Source organism: Athene noctua, chromosome 8 (genome assembly GCF_965140245.1).
Source record: "Athene noctua chromosome 8, bAthNoc1.hap1.1, whole genome shotgun sequence".
NCBI classification, from domain to species: Eukaryota; Metazoa; Chordata; class Aves; order Strigiformes; family Strigidae; genus Athene; species Athene noctua.
In genome coordinates this window covers 28,114,044-28,138,055 of record NC_134044.1, presented here as the reverse complement: position 1 = coordinate 28,138,055, position 24,012 = coordinate 28,114,044, and the positions used below count along the sequence as shown (strand labels likewise).

The 24,012-nt window shown below is 43.0% G+C and overlaps 1 protein-coding gene across 2 annotated transcripts in view; it reads left to right on the top strand.

Annotated features, from left to right (window-relative positions):
- RSRC1 (arginine and serine rich coiled-coil 1) overlaps positions 1–14,671 on the top strand; it is a 172,647-nt gene extending 157,976 nt beyond the window's left edge. For both annotated transcript variants that reach the window (XM_074912497.1, XM_074912496.1), the window contains 3 exons: positions 12,140–12,246; positions 13,132–13,278; positions 14,105–14,671. In XM_074912497.1, coding sequence (XP_074768598.1) covers positions 12,140–12,246; positions 13,132–13,278; positions 14,105–14,197 — 347 coding nt within the window. In that variant the 3' untranslated portion in view covers positions 14,198–14,671. The remainder of the gene's footprint in view (positions 1–12,139; positions 12,247–13,131; positions 13,279–14,104) is intronic.
- Positions 14,672–24,012: the final 9,341 nt, after the last annotated feature.

Genomic DNA, 24,012 nt, shown 5'->3' with positions numbered 1-24,012 from the left:
TAAATGAGAAGTGGCTCTATGGACTTTAAATGAATTAATTATCTGCAAGTCAGAAGAGCCTTATCTTTTTGATTTAGACTACAATCCCACAGAAACATCCATTGCCTCTAAGTTCATGGTGAAGTCATCACACTGAATTTAAAAGAAATACATATTTTCAAAGCATCAGGCATCTAAATACTTGCTGGTGATTATTTTTAAGCCTGTGCTGCCATTCTCCGAAGTAATTGCAAGAAAGCCGTGTAATTCGTTTTATTTAAGTATTTTTCTTCACTGGATAAGGATAGGTTATTCAAGTCAAAGAAAAAAATCCAGACGCTCGGTAAACATGTAGGATGAGTGAAATACCGACTAAATTAATGATATTTAAGATGACATACGTAATTATAACAGAAAGGTCAGGGTAGGTGGCAGCTTTCCCAAGTATATAGAGTGTCAGAAAAAATCCCCACAGTATATATTTTAATTGAGTTATGTTTTCTTTCCTTCACGTTGAAGCATTAAGGTATTACCCCATTCCTGGGCCTGTGTTCCTATAATTTAACATGGCAAAATTCCCAGATTTACATTTTGACAGTAAAACCACATCATGCATAGGCTCCTTCCAGCAATGAAATACCACTTTGTATTTGTCTCCAAATCATCGGTTTCTTTTTTGATTTAGACAAAAATATATTTAATATACGGGGAAAATAATATTTACAAGGGTGAGGATGAATTGAACGTTATTTTTGAAAGGTGAGAAGTGTGTGAAAAATGAAAGAAGCCAACAGATGCTACAGAAACAAACAAAACTCCACAGCAAAGGGCAAATAAACCATAAACGGAGCGCATGGTGTGTCTGGAGAAGCTGGGTTGATGGTACAGCCAGGAGGAGCCCTGGGCAAAGCACCAGCAGGCTGAGCCTTGTCCGTAGGCCTAACGCTTAGTCCTGTCCCAAGCTCCAGAACTGCAGGAGTCGGGTCGGTGGCCAGGGCTGGGGCTTCCCCGGCCAAGGGCTGAAGGCAGATGAAGGCTCTTGCCGAAAGAACCGACCGCACGCCCTCCCTTTGAAGATTCGTGCTGATTAAAAACAAAACAAAAAATTGAATAGTACAGTCAGCCGCTCGGGGTTTAGGTTTTCTTGGACTGAATCTGGCTTAAAGTACTCGTGCCAACAGCAACAGAAAGCTGGAGGGAGGCTTTACCCCGTCTCGATCAGTACCAAGGCCTTTTCCATCAGGAAAGAGGCCTTCAGGGGCTCCGTGTGCTGGGACGTGGGGAAAATTACTTCACTACACATATTCCCCAGAGAAGGAATTTATTGGTTTTTTTCCAGTAACCATTGTAAGAAAGGGGCTTTTTCCCCTTCTTTTTAATCTTTGATTTGCCTCAGCCCATCCCAGTTAGCCAGCATCCCTCCCCATGTTTCTCCAGTTACACTTAAATATAGCTTAGGGCTAACGAGTGGTGCCCGTGGGCTACTCCAGTACCTAGGCTGGCTGCTGGTACGGGGGGTTGTGCCTGCTCCCTAACGTCATCTGCTGCCTAAAAAGGAAGGACACAAAGGAAAAAAATAAATTGTTTCTGTCCCGGGAAAGTTCTGTCCTCGAAGTGGGTGAATGGGATCAGCTAAATCAGAGGTTTGGAGCAGAGAAATATTCCTAAAGAAAAGCTAACCAAATGTGAAATCCTTTCTTTTTTTTTTTTTTTTTTTTTTTTTTTTTTTTTTTTTCATTTGGCATCTCATTTAGTGATGTACTCGTTAGCGGAGAGGTTTGAGCCCGTGTGTTACCTCTGTGGCCCAATTCTGAGCTGTGCCTAGAAAAAAGTGCATTTGGGGAGGGTGGGAGTGCACGTGTACGTTCTGGCACACACCCCCCAAACCCATTAAACATTAAAACAAACGGAACGCTTGGAAATTAAGGAATAAACCCGAGTCAAGCATTATGACTTTTAAGTGCACAATCGCTAATTTTCCACAGGGTCTCTGCCTCAGTCAGTGTTGTTGCATTTTGGACAGTCCCTAGTTAATAGGAACTATTAATTATTGTATATTCTTATTATTCACTGTGCAGATCTGTACTTTATTTGACTGTAGCTATTCAAACCTCATCTTAAAAGCAGCATTATGAATTTTTTCCTGGGCTGTTCTGGGGGCTCATCACTCCAGGATCTGAATATGTCAAGGACATTAATGCTTTTCCCAGTGAGGTGAGCGAGTATCATTAATTCTGGGGTTTTAAGAAGAGAGCAGAGACAGAAATACAACAGGGCTTCAACTTTGGAGAACTCGGCGTGGTTCCATCCCAACCTCGGGAGCCTCAGAGAGCTCCAGAGGAACGGGCGCCTGGTTCTGTTAAACCAGCACCTGGAGCAGCAGCAGCATTTAAAACAAAGTTTGGGGTTTTAACCTTGTAGGTACGTGTTGGACATCACAAACCGTGCAACGTTGTGTATATTAAGCCAATCATCACTCTTTTGGGGCTGAAAAATAAGAAATCTTAGTAAAGCAGGAGCAAACAGGATTTCCAAGTATTATGACTGGACTAAATGAGGGTGGATTTGGACTAGGAGGGCAGAAGCAGTAACTGAATTTTTAAAGGTCAAATTTGCCAATAATGGGTAAATTGAGGTCGTTTCGCTGCGTCTTCGTTCGACCAGCTGGACTAAAATCTTCTGCAGAGCGTTGTGGGGTAGGTACGAGCACAGAAGACTTTAACCCAAAACATTTCACGTTTGCCAAACTTGCAAGCAGCCCAAAGCAGGATCTAGTGGGATGGGTTAGGCAATCTTCACTAAAAGTATGGTTACCAGGGCAACGTATAGTCTATATATTAAAAAGAAGTCTTAAGCAGTGGCCTAACAAGGGTCATCAGTATGGATTTAAAATAATTTTTCTAAGTGGGTTTTGCAAGACCTCTCAAAAACTTTGGCTAAGGTATTTTTGGTGTCTCAAATTTTATTTTTTTACCAAACTTGGGGGGAAAAAATAGAAATGTTTTTGGCTAGAAAAACGTTTGGGATTGGGGAGTCATCGCAGGCCAAGGTAATCAGCCTGGGTGGCAAGATTCTCATTCTGAAAACAGCCTGCCCTGCTGCCTTCCTTTGGTTTGGGTCGAGTTTGCTTTGTGGGTTGGGTTTTTTTTTCATGAAGCGAGGCTCTGAAAACTGTTTCAGGATTTGTAGCGTTGCAAGCTGCACCGGAGGCAGATTGATAGGCTGGGGATAAGGCAGAGAGTCGAAATTGCAAAATAACGTTAATTTATTCGTCCGGCTGCAGTTTACGTGTGACAGCCACATCCATATTCACAGCCGGGCCTCCGCGCTGCCAACCTGACGTGAGAAAGTGGGTACGAAGAACGTCGGATTGAAGGTTTGACTGGATTGAGTGTGTTTTGCTGCCCACGCTGATCCGGGCAGCGTTTGCACCAGCAAAACGAGACGGTTCAGTGCTTTGCTGGCTGCCTGCGTCCCGAAGAAGCAAGTTTGAGCATCTCGGTGTGCAGCCTGTGTCTGTGTTCACCCCCCCCCAAAAAAAAGGATAAATTAAGGATCCTGTGAAACCAGGGGAGTCTGTTCCTTTGGTTAAATTTAACAGAAGTTGTATCCATTTGCTTAAACCCCAATCCCTTCTGTGGAATCTTTTTTTTCCGTTAAAAAACGGGATTTTGTTGATCTCAGTGGCCAAGCCATCACCTGTGTACTCACCCCGTGTCAAACGGGTCCTTCTCTGAGAGACCAGCGTCCATCTGTGGGATCAGCGTGAGACTTAAAATTGTCTTATTTATGCTGGCTAAGGCCTAGATGAAACGGGATTTTAAAAAAGTGGATCGTATTTTATTGGTGCTGGACAGGTGTTTAGCTGGTGTGAATGGCATTATTTCACCTACCAGCTGAAGGCCTGGCCCAGGAAAGAAGCGGAAAAATAATTAAACCCAAACAAACAGCAATTTGCTAATCTACATTTCATTTTTCCTTCAGCCACTTAAATTGTGTTCAGTGTTTGAGGGCAACCAGAGGTGGTTGTAGCTGCTGTGCGTTTCCCCTGATGCATTACTGAGAATCAATATATGGACGGGGATAAAAGCCTGGAAGTTACTGACACCGAGCATCGCCCTGGCACCGCGTCTCGCTGGGTGAGACTGCAACTGCTAAAATCCACATATTAATGCCAGGTCTTGGGCAGACTCTGCGGATAACACCACTCTCTGTAACATGCAGTAGAAAAACAAAATTAAGAAAAAAATCACTGGGCACGTGCAATCACCTGTCTGCAGATTTTAGCATCGTTTTGAGGTATAAACAAACACAGTGCCATGGAAAAGGCTTCACAGCCACAAAGTTTGAGCCCCGCTGTCCTACACGTGGTACAGTGTGTCCCATCCGCAGCCCCAGCTCAACTACTAATCTCATAGCCTACAATACACCCTTTTTATTTTTTTTTCTGTGCATCCTGTGCACAGTAACGTGGCAGGACTTTGGTTCTGTTGTTTCTGTACAGTTGGATCCCTGTGTACGGTGGGGTGTGGCTAGGTGCAGAAATACATTTATTTATCTGCATGTGTATAATAGATATGTGTATAGGTTTAACATAGACAAATTGTTATATATTATACGTATATGTAATATATACCCTCGTTAGTTTGTACATACAATATAGAGGTTATTTGGGCTAGAGATATATAAAAGATAGAAGAACCCAGTAATTGCCTTTAAGATCAGAGCACAAAGCATTACCTTGGATTTTACAAGGCCAGCGAGCAACAAAAGAGCAGTAATTTATGAGCTCAGCGTAAAAGAATAGCATAATTGCATTAAAAATTAATGCTAATGAACACTAAAATGGGGAAGGTGGTTATGATGAAAGTTTGTATTCATCTTCCCTGGTTTGAATGATGGCTAGTGGCTTGATTAATGGCTTAATTTCTATCAATTAGCGGGGAAAAATCTCCTACGAGACAAGGGTAAATTGAGCATTGAATTACATATCTTGCTTTTGTGTGCTGAGAAAAAAAAAAAAAAAAAAAAAAAAAAGCTGTGTATCTCTGATATTAGCCACAGTGACAAATGTGGTGTGCCCTGCGCCAGCCCTCCCGGCGGGCGGGTCGGGGGGGGCAAGTGGCCAGCCAGCTCGCTGGCCCCCCAAGCCCACACCCCCCCATCCCATCCCAGCTTTCTTTTGCTCCATCCATTAAATAAAGAGAAATATCCAGCAGTTTGGAGCGTATCAGGGCTGTTTCCTACAGCTTTATTAGCAGAGTTTGACTTTTTCCCAGAATATTTTCAAAAATACCCCAAAAGGCCTCAAAATGTGAGTGAATGTAGGAACCAGCACTCGTGCGAGCAGCGCAGTGGTGAGGGTGACCTGCAGGCTAGAGCGGAAACCCAAATGTTCTTAAATTGCTTAAATTAAACGTTCTTAAATTCAGAACTTAATTGCTAAAGTTTCCCATCGTGGCTTCCTCTTGGTTTTATACCCAATACTTCTATTCTTTTTAAAGAAAAAGCTATTAGTGTCCAGACTTGTTTTAAAATACTGGGAGAGCTACGTTATAATTATAACGTATTAAAATAGCAAACTGTAAGTACGCTACTACTCTCTCTAGTACTCTCACTAGTAAGTACTAGAGTGCTCACAACACGCTATTTTAAAACATTATAATTGTAGGACCGGAGCGTTTCAATTAAATTTGAAGAATACAGATTAACAACAAAAACTTTCTCTGGCCACAGTTGCTCATTTTGGGGTATGTTTTATCGTTTTTGGGACTTTGGCTGGAAAAAGTTCTTCCTCTGGAAATCTCACCAGGTAGGAACCAGCACGGCCGGGTTGTTGAAACGACGCTTCGACTCGGCTAAGGGGGTTTGGAAATGTTGGTGGCATCACGCTTTTTTTTTTTTTTTTTAAATTATTATCGTGACTTCCAGTTGTGAAGAGGGAAGGGGCCGGTTAGAAGCGAATCCCCAATCCCGTGGGGCTCCTCGCAGCATCCTTGGGGGACACCGCCCGCGGTTTCCCGAGGCCTCAGACAAAGGCGGGGATGCGGCGGGCGTTGAGCGTGGCGGTGCCTCCCTCTAACGGCTGGTGGCCCGGTGGCCGCCTGCTCGCCACCCCGGCTCCCAGCGCGGGGCTGAGCGTGCCCCTGGTCCTGGGGGGCTCCCACCCGGCTCCGGCTGGGCGGAGGAGAAGGGGGACCCTGCGGGAGGAGGAGGAGGAGGAGGAGAGGGGACACCGCCTTAACACAGAAGCGTGCGGGAGCGGCTCATTTCTTGGTTGATTTGCTCTGGTTTTCTGTAAAAAAAACTTGGCTGGCTGGTGTGGGAGGTCTCGCCTTCGGGGCTGTTCCCCCCCACCAACACCCTCAGACCTCGGGGCACCCGGACCCATGGGCTGGGGACAGGCCCCCGCAAAGAGTTGGGGAGGGCGGGGGGGAAACAACATAAAAACCAGAGCTCCGAGTTCTGTAAAGTCTGGAGGTGACAGAAATGAAGTGAATCCCACCTGTCCCGCTGGATTTTCCCTCCTCCTCCCCGTGCTTTCATTTTGTTTAATATAAATATTTCCGTGCAATGCACTGCAGAAAACAATCTGTCTCAAAGCCACGTAGGGGTTTTTTTTTGTCTCTTCTGCTGCAAATTGTCTAGATGAAAACTTAATTTTTCTTGGAATATGTCAGTTTAAGTAGATGTCCGTTTAGTGCATGTTTAAGTAAAACTAGGAAGCAATTAAAAAGCAGCAGGCATGTGAAAAACCACAGGTCTGTTGAGGAAGCATCCAGCTCTGTTACTGTATCCACGCATGAAAATTACACAGCATCACCTAAGCTAACCCTAAATAATAGGGGAGGACGGGGAAAATATTTTCCTCTGTAGCTGCTTTGTTTAGTCTGGTATCTCTTTGTGCTTTCTTCTTTTAATCCTCAACTCATAAAAAGAAGAGCAGAAAAAAAAAACAAATTTTTTTTTTTTTTTCCCAATATTTCAAAGCACATTATCTAAAATGTCTTCGACTTTAAATGGGTCAGTTAAATTAACCAGCTGTATCCCTTTAAATATAATGAGTAAAAAATGAAGAAATGTACATTTGGAGGAATATTTTAGGTTTATTATGTCATTGCTTTGATTCATAAGTTAGACCCGCTTGAAAGAAAACTCTTCAGGTGAAGGCTGGGGTTCATTTTCATGCTCAGGATTAGAGATCAGCAGTGACTCCAGAAAGCATTGCAAATTTACACCTAAAGTTTCTAAAAGAAATATTTAAAATATGTTTTTATTTCATGGGTCATTCCCAAGATATTATTGGTTATTTAATTCTTCTGTTCCAATGCTTCTTAAATTCTTAGCGGGCTTCATCACTATTTTTTTTTTTAGAAATTAGCAAAGAAATGGGAATATTTTACACAGAGTGTTACTTTTGCTTTTATCTGATTCTCGGGGGTTTCTAATTAGTGTGTGTGTGAAATTTTCGGATGGCATCTAAAGGATTAATACCCATTTTATTTCTGAAGTGACATTTCAAATTATTGCCGATACAGACTAATTCCAGGTGAAAATAGCAACTCTAAAAGGCGTGTGCATGTGTCTGTATTTATATATATATAGAAAGATGTAGATGGGAAGCGTAAAATATTGAATCGTCTTGACGGTGTTCCCAGTTAAATCCTCCGTGGCTGGAGTAACAGGCAAAAATAGTATAAAATTACATTAACTGAGTGTTCGCCAGTTTTACAGCAAGGGGCATGACCAGGGCTGTTCTAAACCCGGGGGGTTCCCTGGCCACGCCGCTGCGTGGGATCGCCACGGGCAGGCAGCAGCAGGAGGGACCCGCTGACAGGGATGGTAATGGTGACTGCTGCTACCATCACCTTTTTGTAAAAAAAAAAAAAGCCAAAAACGTCCTCAACAAGCCCTAATACAAGATGTAGTTTATTTTTTTCACTATAACACGGTAAAAAGACTTGCTGTGCAATGAGTTAGTATTGATTATTTTTTTTTTGTCTGTAGCCTCTTAGCTTTCTGACTCCATTATTTTTGATTTTACTATGAAATACATATCCTTTTTACTGACATCTGACAAACAACATATGGAAGTCGTTTTATCTACCAATAATGTGTTTGTCAAAAAAAATCATACGCTAATGGGTTATGCTTCCTCCAGTCCATTTTCCCCAAGTTAATGTCACTGATGTAATTCTAAACATTTAGTGATTTTTGCCCCCTTAATAATTTGTCATTCCCATAGGTTTGTGTAAGATTCATGCAGGATCCTGTAACAGGCTGGGAACTGACTGTAGGTTTTGTGAAATAAGAGTTGAGCAACTGATTTTAAACCCACGTTCCCCTGCCTTTCTCTGATACCTGGTTTTAATACCATGGCCACCATGTACACCCATTCCTTTATTTACCCTCAGGCCAGATGGACCCAGGAGCGTGATGAACCACGATTCCCTCTCCCTAGCAGGGCATTAGTAGATTTGCTTTTATACTTCCTATGGGATCCTTAGGAATCCTTTTTAAAACAGGACTTTAGCAGCAAGGCAATGGGAACTTTTAAACATAAGCTTAATTGTAAGCAAGGGATTTTTTTCTCTCCTTTTAAACCCAAAGGAATCAGGCTCGAAGATGTGCTCGTGCACTTTGCCGCAGCGCAGCTCGTGTCCTAAGCCTTGCCACAGCTGAAGCTCTGCGGGGGCTCCCACAAACCCCCCCAGGGTGTGCAAGGAGCCAGCACCTCTGGGCCGTGTCCCCCTGGCCATCGCCCTCCCTCCAGCTGAGGACATGGGGGGAGGACTCGCATCCCGCTCCCCGCGCGTGTCCCGCAGGAGCAAACGCCTCGGCCTTGGCTCCAGGGAAGTTCTGAAACCCTCGTTGGGTCTGAGCTCCCCGTCTGAGGCGGGCAGGGTCATCCAGACTCGCTGTGTTTGATTTCCTGCACGTTCGATACAGGCAGGACGAGGTTCTTCCTGATTTTTCTGTTTGTCATATTTAGAATAGAGTCCCAGAATCATCTGGGTTGGAAAAGCCCTCGCAGCTCCTCCAGCCCAGCCATGACCCCCCCTGACCGCTCCCAACTCCCCCAGATCCCTCAGCGCTGGCTCAGCCCGACTCTTCAACCCCTCCAGGGATCCCGGGGACTCCCCCCTGCCCTGGGCAGCCCATTCCAACGCCCAACAGCCCCTTCTGCACAGAAATCCTTCCTCAGAGCCAGCCTGACCCTGCCCTGGGCAGCTTGAGGCCATTCCCTCGGGGCCTGGCGCTGGGGCCTTGGCTCCAGAGACTCATCCCCCCTCTCTGCCCCCTCCTGGCAGGGAGTTGCAGAGGGCCAGGAGGTCTCCCCTCAGCCTCCTCTTCTCCAGACTGAACCCCCCCAGTTCCCCCAGCTGCTCCCCAGCAGACCTGTGCTCCAGACCCTGCCCCAGCTCCGTTGCCCTTCTCTGGCCACGCTCGAGTCATTCAATGGCCTTTTTGGGGTGAGGGGCCAAATACCCATATCCATGTATCCATAGAGACTAAATAATATTCCTGAATAATTTTTAAGCAATGAGGCAGCTTCTTGTTTGCTGTTTGAAAGTTCCACCTCTTCCTCTCTTGTCCCCCTTACCTATTTTACAAATGCTGCTCACAGCAAACTCTCCCCTGCTCCCCAGTACAGCACCTTGGCCATTTCAGGCTGGCCCCTGAAGCAAATGGTTTTCATAAGTAAATAAGATGGAGATTAATTGGTTAAAATTGTAAACAGTGCAGTTGTAAACATGTAAATAGCAAAATGAATTCAAGATTTGCTTGTCACTGCAGTTAGACATAGAAGCAGGTAAGGAAGATTAACTGAGCCGTGAGTCTGAAGAAGCAGAAGATGAAACGGAGAGTAAAGCACATACTTTTGTGCCAGTTGGACTTTAATGAACAAGCCAGACTGCCCAGGACTGAGAACAGAACAGTTTTGTGGCACAACCTGTTGGTAAAAAAAGAGGTTGTTACTTTTGTGTGCGCGTGTCCATTCCAGGAATATTTCTGAGCCGCCATCTGAAGCTCCACTTACTTGTCATTAATAGACTGAAATGAGTTTTCAGTGGTTGGTCACTACAAAAGGCTGTAAATTACTTTTTTTTTTTTTTTCCTTGTGTAAAATAGAAAGTATTTTGCAGCGTTAGGTGTGTATCTAGATGGATTTGGATTTAGAATTTTGTATAGAGGGAAAGAGTTTGGCGCTTCTGAGTTTCTGAATAATTCTGCAAGCTCTTTTGGTCTGCAGACACTCTTCCTGACTCGAAATGACTTTGGTTTCTTTAGAACAAGACATGTAATGTTTTATACATATCTATGTGTGTACTACACATATATAATTACAATTGTTTTTCTATTTACATTTGTGGTTTGGACAGGGTTTAACGTATTCTTGTGTATTCATGGAATATTTGATTAAGCTTCAGGTATCTGAAAAAATAGCACTGTTTTATCCTAGGTTGCTTTTCCCTCATCTTCTTGGCAATCTCCTTTTTACTTTGTCTCTCGAGACCACGGTTCTGTGAGCCATGAGCTCACCCCCTGGGTACCAGCTCCCTCAGCCACACAGAGCCATGAGCAGACACAGTTGTCTTTCCCCTCAAGCCACCTAGAAAAAGAGTTTCTGGGGGTGGTGTTAGCAGAGAGCTGGCCTCTGAACTCCGGCCGGTGCAAATAAACCCACTCTGATGTCAAACCCACCGGTACAAAACCTTTGAAAACCAAATTTGAGCAAAAAGAGTTTTCCCCGGATCAGGCTGTGTCGGATCAGCAGAGCTTCGGGGACGATGTCCCGTTTCCCTGGGCTGTGGCACGGCTCCGAGGGGGCCGACGGGTCATTCACCAGATGTTATTGGTCATTTAATGCTTCTGTTTCAATGTTTGTTAAATTCTTAGCAGGCTTCATCACCCGTTTTGTCTTTAGAAATAAACAAAGAAATGGGAATATTTTATGCAGGGTTTACGGGCAAGTTACTTTTTCTTTTATCAGATTCGTGGGGGTTTCTAATTACTGTGTGCGTGAAATTTTCGGATGGCATCTAAAGGATTAAGGCACATTTTATTTCTGAAGTAACATTTCAAATTATTACTAATACAGACTATGAATTTCAATTAAATCATCTGTTTTGACCGTATATTCTGCCTATGCCGGGCAACTCTGATTTTTAAAAATTCTTTTAAAATCATATAAAAAATCACTTTGGTTGAAGAAGAGGGGGAGAGAGAAGTCAGATCATCCTCTTGGCAACTTAGACCAGCAGAGCTGTACATGAAACTTCACTGTCATCCCTTGGGAGTTTGATTTTTAAAAAGAAACCCATCTTGCTTTGTGAATACTCGTAGTTTCCTACCAGTCTAATCCATCCAGAAGAGCGTCTGGTTGAGCGGTGAAAAGGACTCACAAAACCCACCAGACACGGTTCCGTGTTTAGTGCAGCTCATAGCAAGGTTGGCAGGAGCTGCTCTTCTTCACCGTAACGTCCCTGGGAGCTGTATTTGCTTCGTCAAAATAAAATCTCAGCCTGGGATTCAGAAGTGCTTGTGAAATACACGTGCACTGTAAGATCTCGCGGGGCGACACAGAAGCAGTTTTGCTGCAGTTTTGTCACCTGAGAATCGTATGAGCACATCATATTTAGTGTGTATGTTAGGAATATTTTCTTACCAGATTCTAAGATTTTTTTTTTTTTTGGTCAAATTCACCTAAAAATGTAACAACGTGAGGAGAACACGGATGATGGCACGTCTCTGGGGACATCTGTGACTGAAGCCAATTCTCCATACGAGCAGAAGGAGTTTACTACTACATGCAGATGGTACTCCACTGAGTTGTCTGCGCCATCACCAAATCCTTAACTTCTCCAGGAAATCCTCATGCCATCAATCTAGCAGTTATCCTGCAAGGACATCTTCTAGCAAATTCTTAAGTTACCATCTTGAATGATATCATCCGTTGGAACAATAACGGCCAACTCACTGAAGTTATTTTTACTAAAGAGAGTTTTTCTTTGTAACAGAGCATTTTAGGCTGCGTTACAAGTGTTTTTTTTTTCTGGTATGTGCTGTTGTAAAATATATTCAAGGCATTGCTTAGACACGGCACTTAGCACAGGCTTACACTAATGTACACTGACATTACACCTTCTCTTTGTAGACCAAGCCACCCTAGTAGAGCAAGTGAAACGAGTAAAAGAAATTGAAGCTATTGAAAGTGACTCCTTTGTTCCACAGACATTCAGATCGAGTAAAGAAGTCAAAAAGGTAAGTTTTCAATATCTTTTCTTGGTGCATAATCTTTCAAAGTCGGGTAGAAGCTGCGCTATTAATAGAGTTTCCATTGATGAAAGAGCATCGATGTTGACAATCTTAAAGCCCACCAACCACTCTCCTGTGTGCTTGGTGTGGTGTTCAAACAAGAAGGTGTTTAAACATGCAAGAATTTCAACAAAATCAGCTGTTTTCACTGTATATTCTGCCTATGCTGGGCAACTCTGATTTTTAAAAATTCTTTTTAAATCATAAAAAAAATGAGGATTTTTTTAGAGAAAGCAGAAGAATTAAAATCCAGAAATAATCATTTACATTGCAATTAAAGGCAGAGATCAGTATTTTTAATTCTGCTTGACTGAAGCCAGACTTGAAGACCATATTTATTCCCTGAAGCAAACCAGCATTGCTTTCAGTCTGCCTTCCAGAAACCTGACGTGAGACACCCGGGTTTCAGCATTTTACCTGCAGCTTGGCTGCCGACCCTTCGAGGGAACTCGGACACTTTGCTCTTTGGAAGCACGCAAGCAAAGGTTTTGTTCAGTTTTTCCATCTGACAGCGAGGTGGTTTGTATTATCACTGTTTGTCTCCCCCAGAACATGCATTTTCTTGCCTTTTCAGAAGTCTCCGAGAAATTCCTACACCTTTTTCAGAATGGGATCCAAAACCCCAAAGCTACAGCTCCACGAGTTCTCTCACTGCCTTTGGCGATAACTTTTTTTTCATTTTGTGTGTTTAGTCTGGATCTTAGTCCAGACTTAGTGTCCCGCTAAGCACGCTGAGAGGTTTTCTGGGCACGTGCTGCAATGGGAAGAAAGCCGAGTGCTCGGTTAAGGACTTTGAGGATAAAAAACTCAGATATGTCTCTTTTTTTATAGTCAGCAGAGCCTATTGAACTACAGTACGAACCTGTAACTATTGGAGCGGGAACTGCTGATGCATCTGCTCCTGAAAAAGAGCCACCACCTGCCAATATTCCTACTGCCATCAAATATCAAGATGATAATTCTTTGGCGCATCCAAATGTAAGTGTGCTGATATTTACTTTCTCTTTAGGACAAGGAAGCCCATGGGACGGGAGCAGGTTCCTGTCACCTAACAACCATTTTGCTGGGCTACTCATCCCATAATCTGTGGTCTGAAGACTGTGAGCTGATGGGCCTCTCACTGGCTCAGAAAGGCTCAGCTCCTTGCGCCATCCAACATCATCCAACAGAGAACAAAAGAAGTTCATGAGAGATAAAGTCTTAGAGTCACAAACAAATTTTATAATGGAGTAGCGTGCTAATTTCATGCAGGGGAATTTAAGATCCTGTTTGTATAAAAAGTCCTGTTCGATAAAAATTTAGGGAAAAAAAATGGTTTCTGTAGTTGGAAACCTGGTGGAAGACTCAAAACTTGCCAAATCATAAAGCTTTAAATACATCACAAACTTGAAGATAATTTGAAATCATTGTGGCTAAACTTATGCAAATTCCTTTGGGAGCACTTGTAATGGGAAATAGGATTATTTACAGTAGAGTTTTTTTAAGGATTATCAAGTTAAAAATGACTCGCAGTAAATGAACTGACGTGAGTTTTGTCTAATGACACAGCTAACGAAGGTCAAGAGCGGTGTGATACGGCGAACTGGCTGTTTCAGGAGACTGAAATTGGGAAGTTTGGGCTTTTCAATGATTCAGTCCCTACCTTTACTGGTGTATTTGTGTCACCTTTGTACTCTAACACCCCTGTGCAGCTGGGCTTGTTCTTTGGGCGCTTGAAGTAGTCGGCATATATTTCAACAGATTGTAACAAAGAGAAAGTTAATGAGTTGTGCCTGCTTTTGCCCCTCTCGCCCTTGTCTCTCAGCTGTTCATCGAGAAGGCAGAAGCAGAAGAGAAGTGGTTTCAGAGGCTGATTGCTCTGCGGCAGGAGAGGCTGATGGGCAGTCCTGTGGCCTGAGCCAACCGCTGGGACCATCACATGCCAGTTCTCCACAATGCTAAGAAATCTTACCTTTAAATTGTTTTATTTTTCTCTTTTGAGGGGATTTTAACACTTGGTGTGAGTTGTACAGAGAATAAATATTTCGTTTGCATAAACAAGAATGTTCTATCCTCTGTTTTTCTCCTGAACTCATTGCTGGGTGACTCGTACTGCTGAGCGACCCGCTGTGGATGGGAAGGCCATCAGGGCAGTGTAATTTTCTTGGGGTTTTGTGCTGAATTCCTCCGGGGTGAAAAAAATCTGACAGCCCAAGGAGATGTAATTTTACCCTTCCCAATCCAAAAAAATACATATAACCATGTAGCAGCTTAAAGATAAATGAAAAGGCCGTCAAAGAAAGTTCAGGAGCACAGCGATACCACCCCGGGCCGTTACATCTGCTGCAGCTGGGGGAGGATTTAGGGCAAGTGACACCACTGTTACCTCTCCTTCCTTCCATTCCAGCAGCTTGTGAATCCCGAAGGTCTGGGGACAGTCTCCTTGCTGAGGGGCTCTTGGAAATGGGTGCGTCCCCCCACCTGCTCCAGCCTCAGCCTGCTTCCTCTCTCCTGGTGGGCTCAAGCAAAAAAGAAATGTTTTATGTTTCCTTGAACATCTGCCCACTACTGTTGGCATCCGGGAGTAGATGTAAGGAAAAAGTTATGTTCTCCTTTTAAACTAAACCGTAAAGTTTTCAGCAGGTTTCAAGAAATATTATTTTCCGAGCAGTTTTAAGCACATTAAAATGTTCAATAATCTGGAAAGGGCAGCTTTCTATGAACTCTAAATGGGAAATAAGTATTATTGGGCATAATGGTACAGACCTTTGCTGAACAAGACTAATGGCACCTCTGTTTCTGTACAGAACAACTCTTTTCAGCCTACGACGCTTCCATCTGACCTAGGTGTGACTTTAAAATAATGAAAGATTAGTCCTATTTGAACACAGCAAACTTAGCCCGAGTATTCTTACAACAAAATATCTGTTATCCAACTAAATGCCAGAGATCAACCAAATAAAATGCAAAAGTATTTTTTCTGAGGTATCGAGCAAAGCTGTGAGAAAACTATTACTTCAGTAGAAGCCTAAACTGAGCCCCCCTGCCCTGCCCTGGACATACCTCACTGGAAAGTACCTGCATCACCTTTCCTGTGCGAGTCAAGGAATTCGTAAGGTGGTTTTTAAGTGTTCTTCTCCTTGTTCTTAGATCTATGGGGGGGGGATAAAAAAAAAAAAAAAAGGATGATTCTGGAAATGTACTTTGGTTTTCTTAATAGTTTTAGATCACCAGTGTAAAAGGAAAATGTATTACATTGGCATTCCAACACATTTTTACTTTTTCTTTATGAACAGTGTTAGTTTTACCTGGTCCTGCATTAAAAGGGCTGTTGGTGTTCAGGAGTACCTTGTCTGCAGCAAAAAGTGGGAAGAAAAAAAAAATGTTTCCCTTGTTTGATTTCAGCATTTCCAAATGGTAAATATTTTTCATCATTGTGTTTTCTAATTTTCTTCTGTGTTTCTTTCACAGTAAATAAAAACTATGTGATCTCCATGTAAGGTACAGGTGTAAATTCCTCTTTTTTCACATTATGTTGGATAATTTTGGTATTTTTATTGGATACAAAGTGATTCCTTTTATGTAATTCACGGCCCTATAGGATATTCAAAAATTCTACAAACTGGTCTGTCATTAGAAAATAAGACTTAGTGGAACTAGTGGGGTTGTACCTACTACTGCTTATCAATCAGTAACTAAATTTTGCCTACACTGGGGGAGAATTGTGAGCAAGATCTGGAAAGAAAATGGAAACGGTGTTTAGATAATCTGAGCTGAGCAGAGATATGTACTGAAATATGCCAAACATAATTTGAAACATGGAGCAAATCATTATGAAGTTGATTTTTGTAGTTCCAGTTCCAGATTAGTGATGAGAATAACCAGTAAACACTCAGAACTCTGTAGTTTGCATGAAACACGTAACTTGTCTATTGCCCCGGTGTCTGTGTGGAGACAGTTTAAGTGGGTTTTTCCTGGTTTAGGCCCTGTATTCTGTCACCCTATCTCAATTCCTTCACTGAACACTCATTACGCATACTTGAAGTTTATGAAGTTGGTGTTGGGAGATGAAGGAGTGCCCGGGTGGAGTTTTTACCTGGATACCAGTGGTTGTAAGTTAGAAAATTTACTATCCTTGTTACAAACCTGCACATCCCTGCACTGCAGAGGCCTACAGAGACCTAAAGCAAGTCGGTGACGCTCAGGTGTGTGTCCTGGAGGTGGGAGCTCACGTGGAGCTGCGTAGCGACCTCAGCAAGGCCAGATGTTGAGTCTTGCAAGTGGGTTAACCGCGCCGTGGATCCCCCGCTGTGTAAAGCCAAGGGGAATATTCAAAACCCCCGTCACCGAGATGTGGGTGGCCTCTGCAGGAGTCGCTTGCCGGGAGGCTCGGTGCTTTGTGAAGCTGAGCCCTGGGTCAGGGCTCTGCCTTGCCAAGAACCTGCCCGTCGCTGATTCCACAGCGTAAACCTTCAGCAAAAATAGATGCTGATCCGCTGCGTTCGCTCCGGCAGAGCAGAATAAAGGTTGTACGAGGCCAGTTGTAGGGTTGTAAGAGTGAGTGTTTAGACTGCAGCACTCGATTCGAGTTGCATAAACTATTTTGCTTTTACTTGAACAGCATCCTGTGATAAATTATTCATTTTCCTGTCAAAGGTAGGCAGATATTGGAGTATCAGAGATAAAATATGGAAGAAGGCAGCAACATCAGAAATAAACTTCACTCTGTAACCAGCTATGCACGACTAAGGAGAATTTTGGCGAAGTTACTGCTGAAAATTATTTTTCAGGATTTGGACACGTTATAAATGGATTGTGTCCAGATACAGGTGCACCATTCCACGTGGGGGGCCTTCGTGCTTGAGGAAAACAGAGCATGTGTTACCTAATCAGCCTGATCCAGATTTAATTAACTGTGTCGTAACGCGGACATGAAACCCATATCGATGTGTACAAATTAATCACCACTAACCTGGAAAAATGCACCGCTGACTCTCAGCCCACACTTCTCCTGATCCGAAAAAGAATGATGCCTTTTGACAATAATCCTGCTTTCTGAGTTTCTTTGCTTCTAAGGGCTTCTGGTGTTCTGACATTTAGCATTTAGGACTCTTGCCTATGGAAAGTTTTCTTGTTGTTGTTGTATTTTCCACTTTGCTCCTGGTGAAGGGAATGGATTCCTGATTAAGGAAGGGAAAGCAGCAGCTGTTTGTTAGTTATCCAACTAAAGCCCGGGACTTTTAGCTGCGTTTTGCAGTCTGCAGAGACAGCAGTGACACGGTTTTGTCATTCAGGACTCGTGATGGGGTGTCTCTGATACAATCAGCTCTAACACAAAGTTCCTCCTAATGCCAAACTACCTTAAATCTGACTCAGACAAATGGTGTGTAGGAGTGAAAAGATAATGCTGTAACTTGAGCCACTCAGAGTTCTGGTAGTCAGCAAAGACCTCTACCCCTAGAAATTACATTAGCAAACTCATTTCACTTAGCCTGCTGAGCAGCCACCGTCAATTAAAATCAAACCAGGCTGATTTTGATTTGATAACTTCTAGGTAAAACGTTCACTAGGCCTTTCTGATTTCTTGAGTCATTCAGCATCTCCACAGCTATTTTTTTTTTTTTAAGGAGGGTAATTGCTTGAAAAGGAGCTGTGTTTAGTTTTTAAATTATTATTGTTACAGCATTTTAGAAAGATGTTTATTTCTAAGATTTTAGAAATATGTTTAGAAATATTTTAGAAAGATGTACTAAAATAATGGTATCTAAGAAAACACTGCCAGCCAGGAGATCAAATTTTGCTACTTCTGCTTCAGTCACTCTGAGATGAGCAGGACTGGATGATCCCGAAGGCCATTTTTCCATCAGTAACCCAAAACCAACCTTCTCGATGATTACAGTTTTCCATTTGTCAAGTTACAAGAAGCAAGTTATTTTTAGTGGAGATCCTTGAACTCTGGAAACCTGTTTCAGGAGAGATCAGCTTGAACCCATGACTTAATCCACGTATGACACCGGGCTGCAGCGACCCTTCAGCTTGCAGCAGGAATAAAAAGCAATGCTAGAAGTATTATTACTCCAGAATTTAAAATATTCACCATTTGTAATTTTGACTTAGTGCAGCATTGCCTGATTTCTTTTGTCCTGACTGTTCCCTCCCCTCCTTTGCTAAGACCCAGGAAATAAAGAGTAGCAGTGGCTGGGCGGGATTCTGTGATGCTGGGGAGCAAGACTTAGACACTGAGTCACTCTGGAATTGCCACTCCGGGGTGAGATGTGACACGATACATCTACTCTTTCTGGAAAGAAGCAGAGTTGCAGCTCAGCCCAGCGAGGGGAGGAGGGAGCTCAGTGCTAACACCAGCACTGAGCTGCGCTTTGCTTCCAGCCGGGCTCCCCCCAGCCCCAGATCGAGGTGTGCGCCTCGTCAGCTGGAAATGGTTATGCCACAATTTAAACCCAGGTGACAAGGCAAATCGCTACTTGGCTATCAGTTTGCTTCTTCAGAAATACAACAGAGACCGGGGTTTCATGGTTGCGGGGAGAGTAATGACATGAGAAGCCTCTCGGCCCTTGGGCATCATTTTTGAACGCGCAGTTTTGAAGAGGCTGTAGTTTAAAAGGTGTCGTCTCTGCTGAGCTGCCACGGTACAAATCTCATTCCCACTAGACATCTCTGCCATCCTGGAGCAGTTGTCACACAGAACGTCAGTGGCTGTCTAGAAAGGCCACAGAAATGAGATTCACACAGTCTGAATTTGCCTTTTTTTCCTTCCTAGCCAGAGCTGGAGTTAGGGTACCAAGGCAGAGCAGTCTCATCGTTTTCTGTTGCCTTAGAAATCTTTTGAAATAAAAAATACTGCTCGGAAAGGTGAGCTCCAAATGTTGTCTATGCGGCGCAGTCCCTGGGGACGTTCCTAGGAAGGGAAAGTGGATTCTTGGGGCCGGCCCGGGCGGCTCCTGGAGCGGGGGACAACGGGAGGGACGGGCACCTTCCTCCGGACGCTGCAGGTCCCCGCATCTCGGATTCCCCTTGGATTCCCCTCTCACAGTTCTGAAAGGAAGGCATAAACAAACCTCATTAATTCTTATTAATGGCAACTAAATACTGCTAACATTTGTAAAAATGTCTAATTGCATTTTTGGATAGTTGTTCAGTGAATTTATAAAAAAACCACCATTTTTTTAATATAAAATGTTGTCGTCCTATTTCAGTATTCATGCAAGTTACAGAGCTGGGCGACTATGTGAATTGAATATATATTTAAATAAAATATTAATGTAAATGTTATTACATGTCTACCTCTAGTTGCTTGCAGTAGAACGATGCTTTTATCTGACATTTACGAACAATTTATAACAAACTGCCTTTGCCAAAGACTCTGCACCGGGCCGACGTTACAGATGGAATGTAATCAGCTTTGTAACAACACTGTCAAAAGGCCACTTCCACTCAAAATACGCCTAAGCCTCTGGAAATTGCACTGCATCTTTTAGCCTACCTGTAAAAGAACTTAACTGTAAGAAGTAAGGCTACCTCATTTATGCCAATACATTTTAAATTTAAATAGTAACTGCTGAGCCTTACAGAACTGACTGGGGATTGAGCACTGATTGTCTGAGTCCTCTCAAATTACCTTCAACCTTGCCTCTGACATTGCTCAGCGGTACATGGAAACGCACAGCGCGGGGCTGATCAGAGCCCCGAGCTCTCTGCTACCAGTTTTTTTCCAAAATCGTTCAGGGAAAGGACCTATTTTTGAGATACTGTGCCGGTTCTCAGTAGTTAGGTAAACAGAGCTGAAGGTTTTCCTAGGCTTTTGGAAGGGCTGCAACAAATGTAACTAAAAGGTAATTGTGTAATAAAAGCTGGGATTATTTTTTTTTTTCTTTAGGCGAACAGTGAAAACTCTTCTTGACAATTAAAACTGACAATTCTTGCCTTACCCATGAAACTGGTCACACTCTGAGCTGTGTAAACGTGACGTGGTGATAACTTGTGCATTTAAAATACTCGTTTTCTACAGGACGGATTTAAGCGTGGCTTTAATAACGTCTGCTCATCTAGCAAGATTCAGTTTTGGAGACAAACAGCCTGAGGCAGGCAAGACCTTTGGAATGAGCTCAGTGACCTGCACACACGCAGTTCTGTCCGGACTGTGGTCACCGGTTTTAAAATTTGGAGAAATTTGCCTTCACCTTGGTGCAAACCACCTGAAGCAGGACAGCTTGTTTTTTACTTTCCGATGGAAATTGGCTCTTGCAGGCGCTGGGTAAATCAAGCAGCTCCGGCTGCCTCGCTGATTTATAGCCCTGGGTGTGTGTCTCTATACGTTTTGCGTTTTTCTTTGTCTGATTTTATAGCCTGAGGCCTTGGCCAAATTCTGAGCTTCATTTTTGCCGTCTTCCCCGTTAACCTGATAAAGATTTTGCCCCGGGAATACACCCGCTGCATTTACTCGCGGTGCCAGCAGTTTGTTCCTCTCTCTGGGTGTGAGGGAAGTGCCCCCAACACGCCGCCCGGGAGCACAGGGCCTCTCCCCTCCGTGCAGAGGTTTGTAGCAGAGGCCGCGCGATCTCCCACGCGCGTTGCTGCTGGCCGGTGCCCACCTGAAAGAAGCACCAAAGCAAACGCCAAGGGGCTTTGCCCCGACCATCAGAAAAACAATCTGTGGATGCCACGGTGCTGAGACTAGAGTACGATTTGTTTTTTTTCTCTCCTTCCCAGTGCCAGGGGGAAGTTGCCAGGATTTGAGAAATAAATACATCATCTCACAGAAGACTGTTCAAGTTCAGAGTCTTCAACGTGTAATTTTTGGTCGTTTGGCCGCTGGGAATGGCAAAATGAGGTAGCTGCAAATTACTGGAGTAACTCAGGAACAAAGCTCCCTCTGCTCCCTAATACTTTAACGTGTGCTGCCAAAGTTTTCGTCAATCAATAGTTACTGTACATGACGGCAACGGAGCCCATTTAGACAAATACTATTTTTGGATCAAATCCTGGAATCAACGATAAACGCTCCCACCGGGGCCAGGTCTTGACTTTTTTCTTCTTTTAAGAATGAGAATATTTATATGCCTCAGTTTTCACTCTGAGAAAGTGAAACAAGAACAGAAGATAGAGGGAAAGGTCACAAACTTAAGGCTGAATAAAAGAAATGCTGTTTCAGGTGATGAAAAATTAAACTCAGGAGTTTGCTGCTATAAGATGTAATTAAAGCCCAAAACTGAGAAACTCCAGTGGGTTATTGCTTGGATGGATGATCTGAAAAGTAACATCCAACTACTTTTAAAAAGAACCCAAAGCTTATCCTGGAGCTCTCAGAAATGTGTTTGTGTTACGATGATGCACCAGGCCGGGGGCAGGCTGCGTCGCACACGGATCTTGTGTGCTTTGGAGCAGTTTGTTACGAAACATCTTCCCGGGTAACTCATAAATAAAACATTGGACAGCACGCAGGCTTACCAGGTAATCTGCTCTGGCAAGTCCTACATTGTTTGTATCGGTATTTTGTAAACAGCTATTAAATAAGTAGATGAAATAAAATACTGATTTTTGAACGGGAGCCAATCTCTCACGTTTCTGCGAATTTAACAGAATATACTTCACCAGTTCTTTCAGCTGCCTCAAAGAAACACGAAAAAAATCACTTCGCCTTGCAGATACAGAAGACTTCAAATGTACTTGCCACAACATGAGGATCTCTCTTGCAGTCTAAATGATATTTGTTGCCCTGACAACGGCACGCAAGCATTATTTATTAGTTCATACATTATTGATAATCCTCTAATTTGTGTGTGATGGGAGGAAGTTGGTCTGCGAGTAAGTTATAAATGGAAGGTTATCAACAACTTGTAGAAGTCGGTGACAATTCTATATATAGCTGGTCCCAGCGCACGCTCTGCTGATGCCACAAAACATGTTTCTGACCCACCGGCGGTGCAAGTGCAGGGTTGGGGTGAGTTTCTACTCCAGTCGGTGTATAATAGTTATTTTTTTCAATCAATGTCAAAAGCAGAACAGTAGATTTTAAAGGCATTTCCTAATTATATACAGAGCCCAAAGAGAGTCTCAGAGTGTACAAAGAAATCTTTTCCATCATAAATTCTTGGGGGGGGAAAATGGAAAATTTTGAAATAATGGTAAAAGAGAGAAATCTCTTCCTATAAAAAGCAGGAGTTAATCTTCCCCAGTTCACTTCTTACGTAAAATATGGTTTAACTTATCTACTTAACGCTGACAATATACTTCTGAAGTACTTTAGACTTCATCAGAGACAGGAATAAAACCACCTCTGGTCAACACTGAGACACAGTTTCCCTTCTGCCTTGCTCCATTTACTTCATCAGGGTAATTCCTCACTTTTAAACCACCTGATGGTTCATCAGTGTCAGACCCGACATCTCCGAGCACCAATGCAGAGACTCAGGAGGATTCAGATTTCAGTGGAAAAGTCTCCTGCTAATGAATAAGAAGTAATTATCCTTTCTTTTTTTCTTGGTGTCTTCTTTGTGTATGCAAACCAGGTATTTCTTTTTAATGTTACTTTTAATTTTGCTGCGTATCTGTTTTTAAATCAAGGGAGCCTTGTGATTTAGTTATAATAATGACATATTTTAAAATCTAGCTGGCAGTATTGTCCTTTGGTGTACAACCTTCGAACGGGTCCTGGCTCTCATTCTCACAAACCAGTTGCTGGCTGGCGCTTGGCCTATTCAAACATGTACGCAGGAATGCAATTTTCACCTCCAAGTGTTAAGCATCCCTACCGGTTAAAAATAATCCTTGTAGAGGAACTGTAGCTGGGGACTACCCAGATATAAAGGCAGAAATACTCCAGTATTTCTCAGCAATTGCACCATTTTCCACATATTTTAATGTATTTTGCATCGCTGTGCTGTTCTAAAGAAGCTGGTCACCATCAGGATCTTTTTTCAGCGTCACTATAGTTGATTTGTACTCTGGAAGGAACAGAAAACACCACCCAAAGTGCAATAGCTGTGGAAAAGAGCCGCTCAGCATCCAGAGTTAAGATGAACACAAGTGTTAGCAGAAAATGTTTGGGGCAGGAACCTAAACACATATCTTTGGAATGGAGAGAGAACAGAGAATTATAAATACCAACAAAACGTCAATATGGCAAAATGACCTTTTGTTCTAGATGAATATGTTCAACAAAGCTCTGAAGTCTGAATCAGATTTAAATAGTCATATCACCAAAATGAATAAGAATTAAGAAGGTAAATTAATTCCTAAGGGAAATCACTGTAGATCTCATTAGTTCAGGAACAAGATACCTTAAAACTTTTAATTAAAGATAATATTTACTGCAAATGAATAAGAGTTGGCAGGTTTCAGCAGAAACCATAATCTCATTTATGCAAAGTTTTCTTATATTAAGGCAGACATCATTAATCTCATTGGAGATGCCCTCCAGACTGACAGTGCTGTAGCACCGAGGTGATTTCTTACAGAAGTCTTTTTATCTACACAAAAGAAATCTAACTCAAGCAGACACAAACCATAAGAAGGCCTGAGCAATTAGAGATATCACTCTGTGCAAATAGAGTACTGACTTTATCGTGTTAGTGAGCCTCTCATAATGAGCTCACTTCTAACGGGGCCCATCTTCCCACTAGCAGCCAAAAAATTAACAACAACTGGAACTCGGTTATCTGCACAGTAACCCAGCTCTGGATCCGCTCTGGCTTGGAAAGAAATTTCATCTTTTGG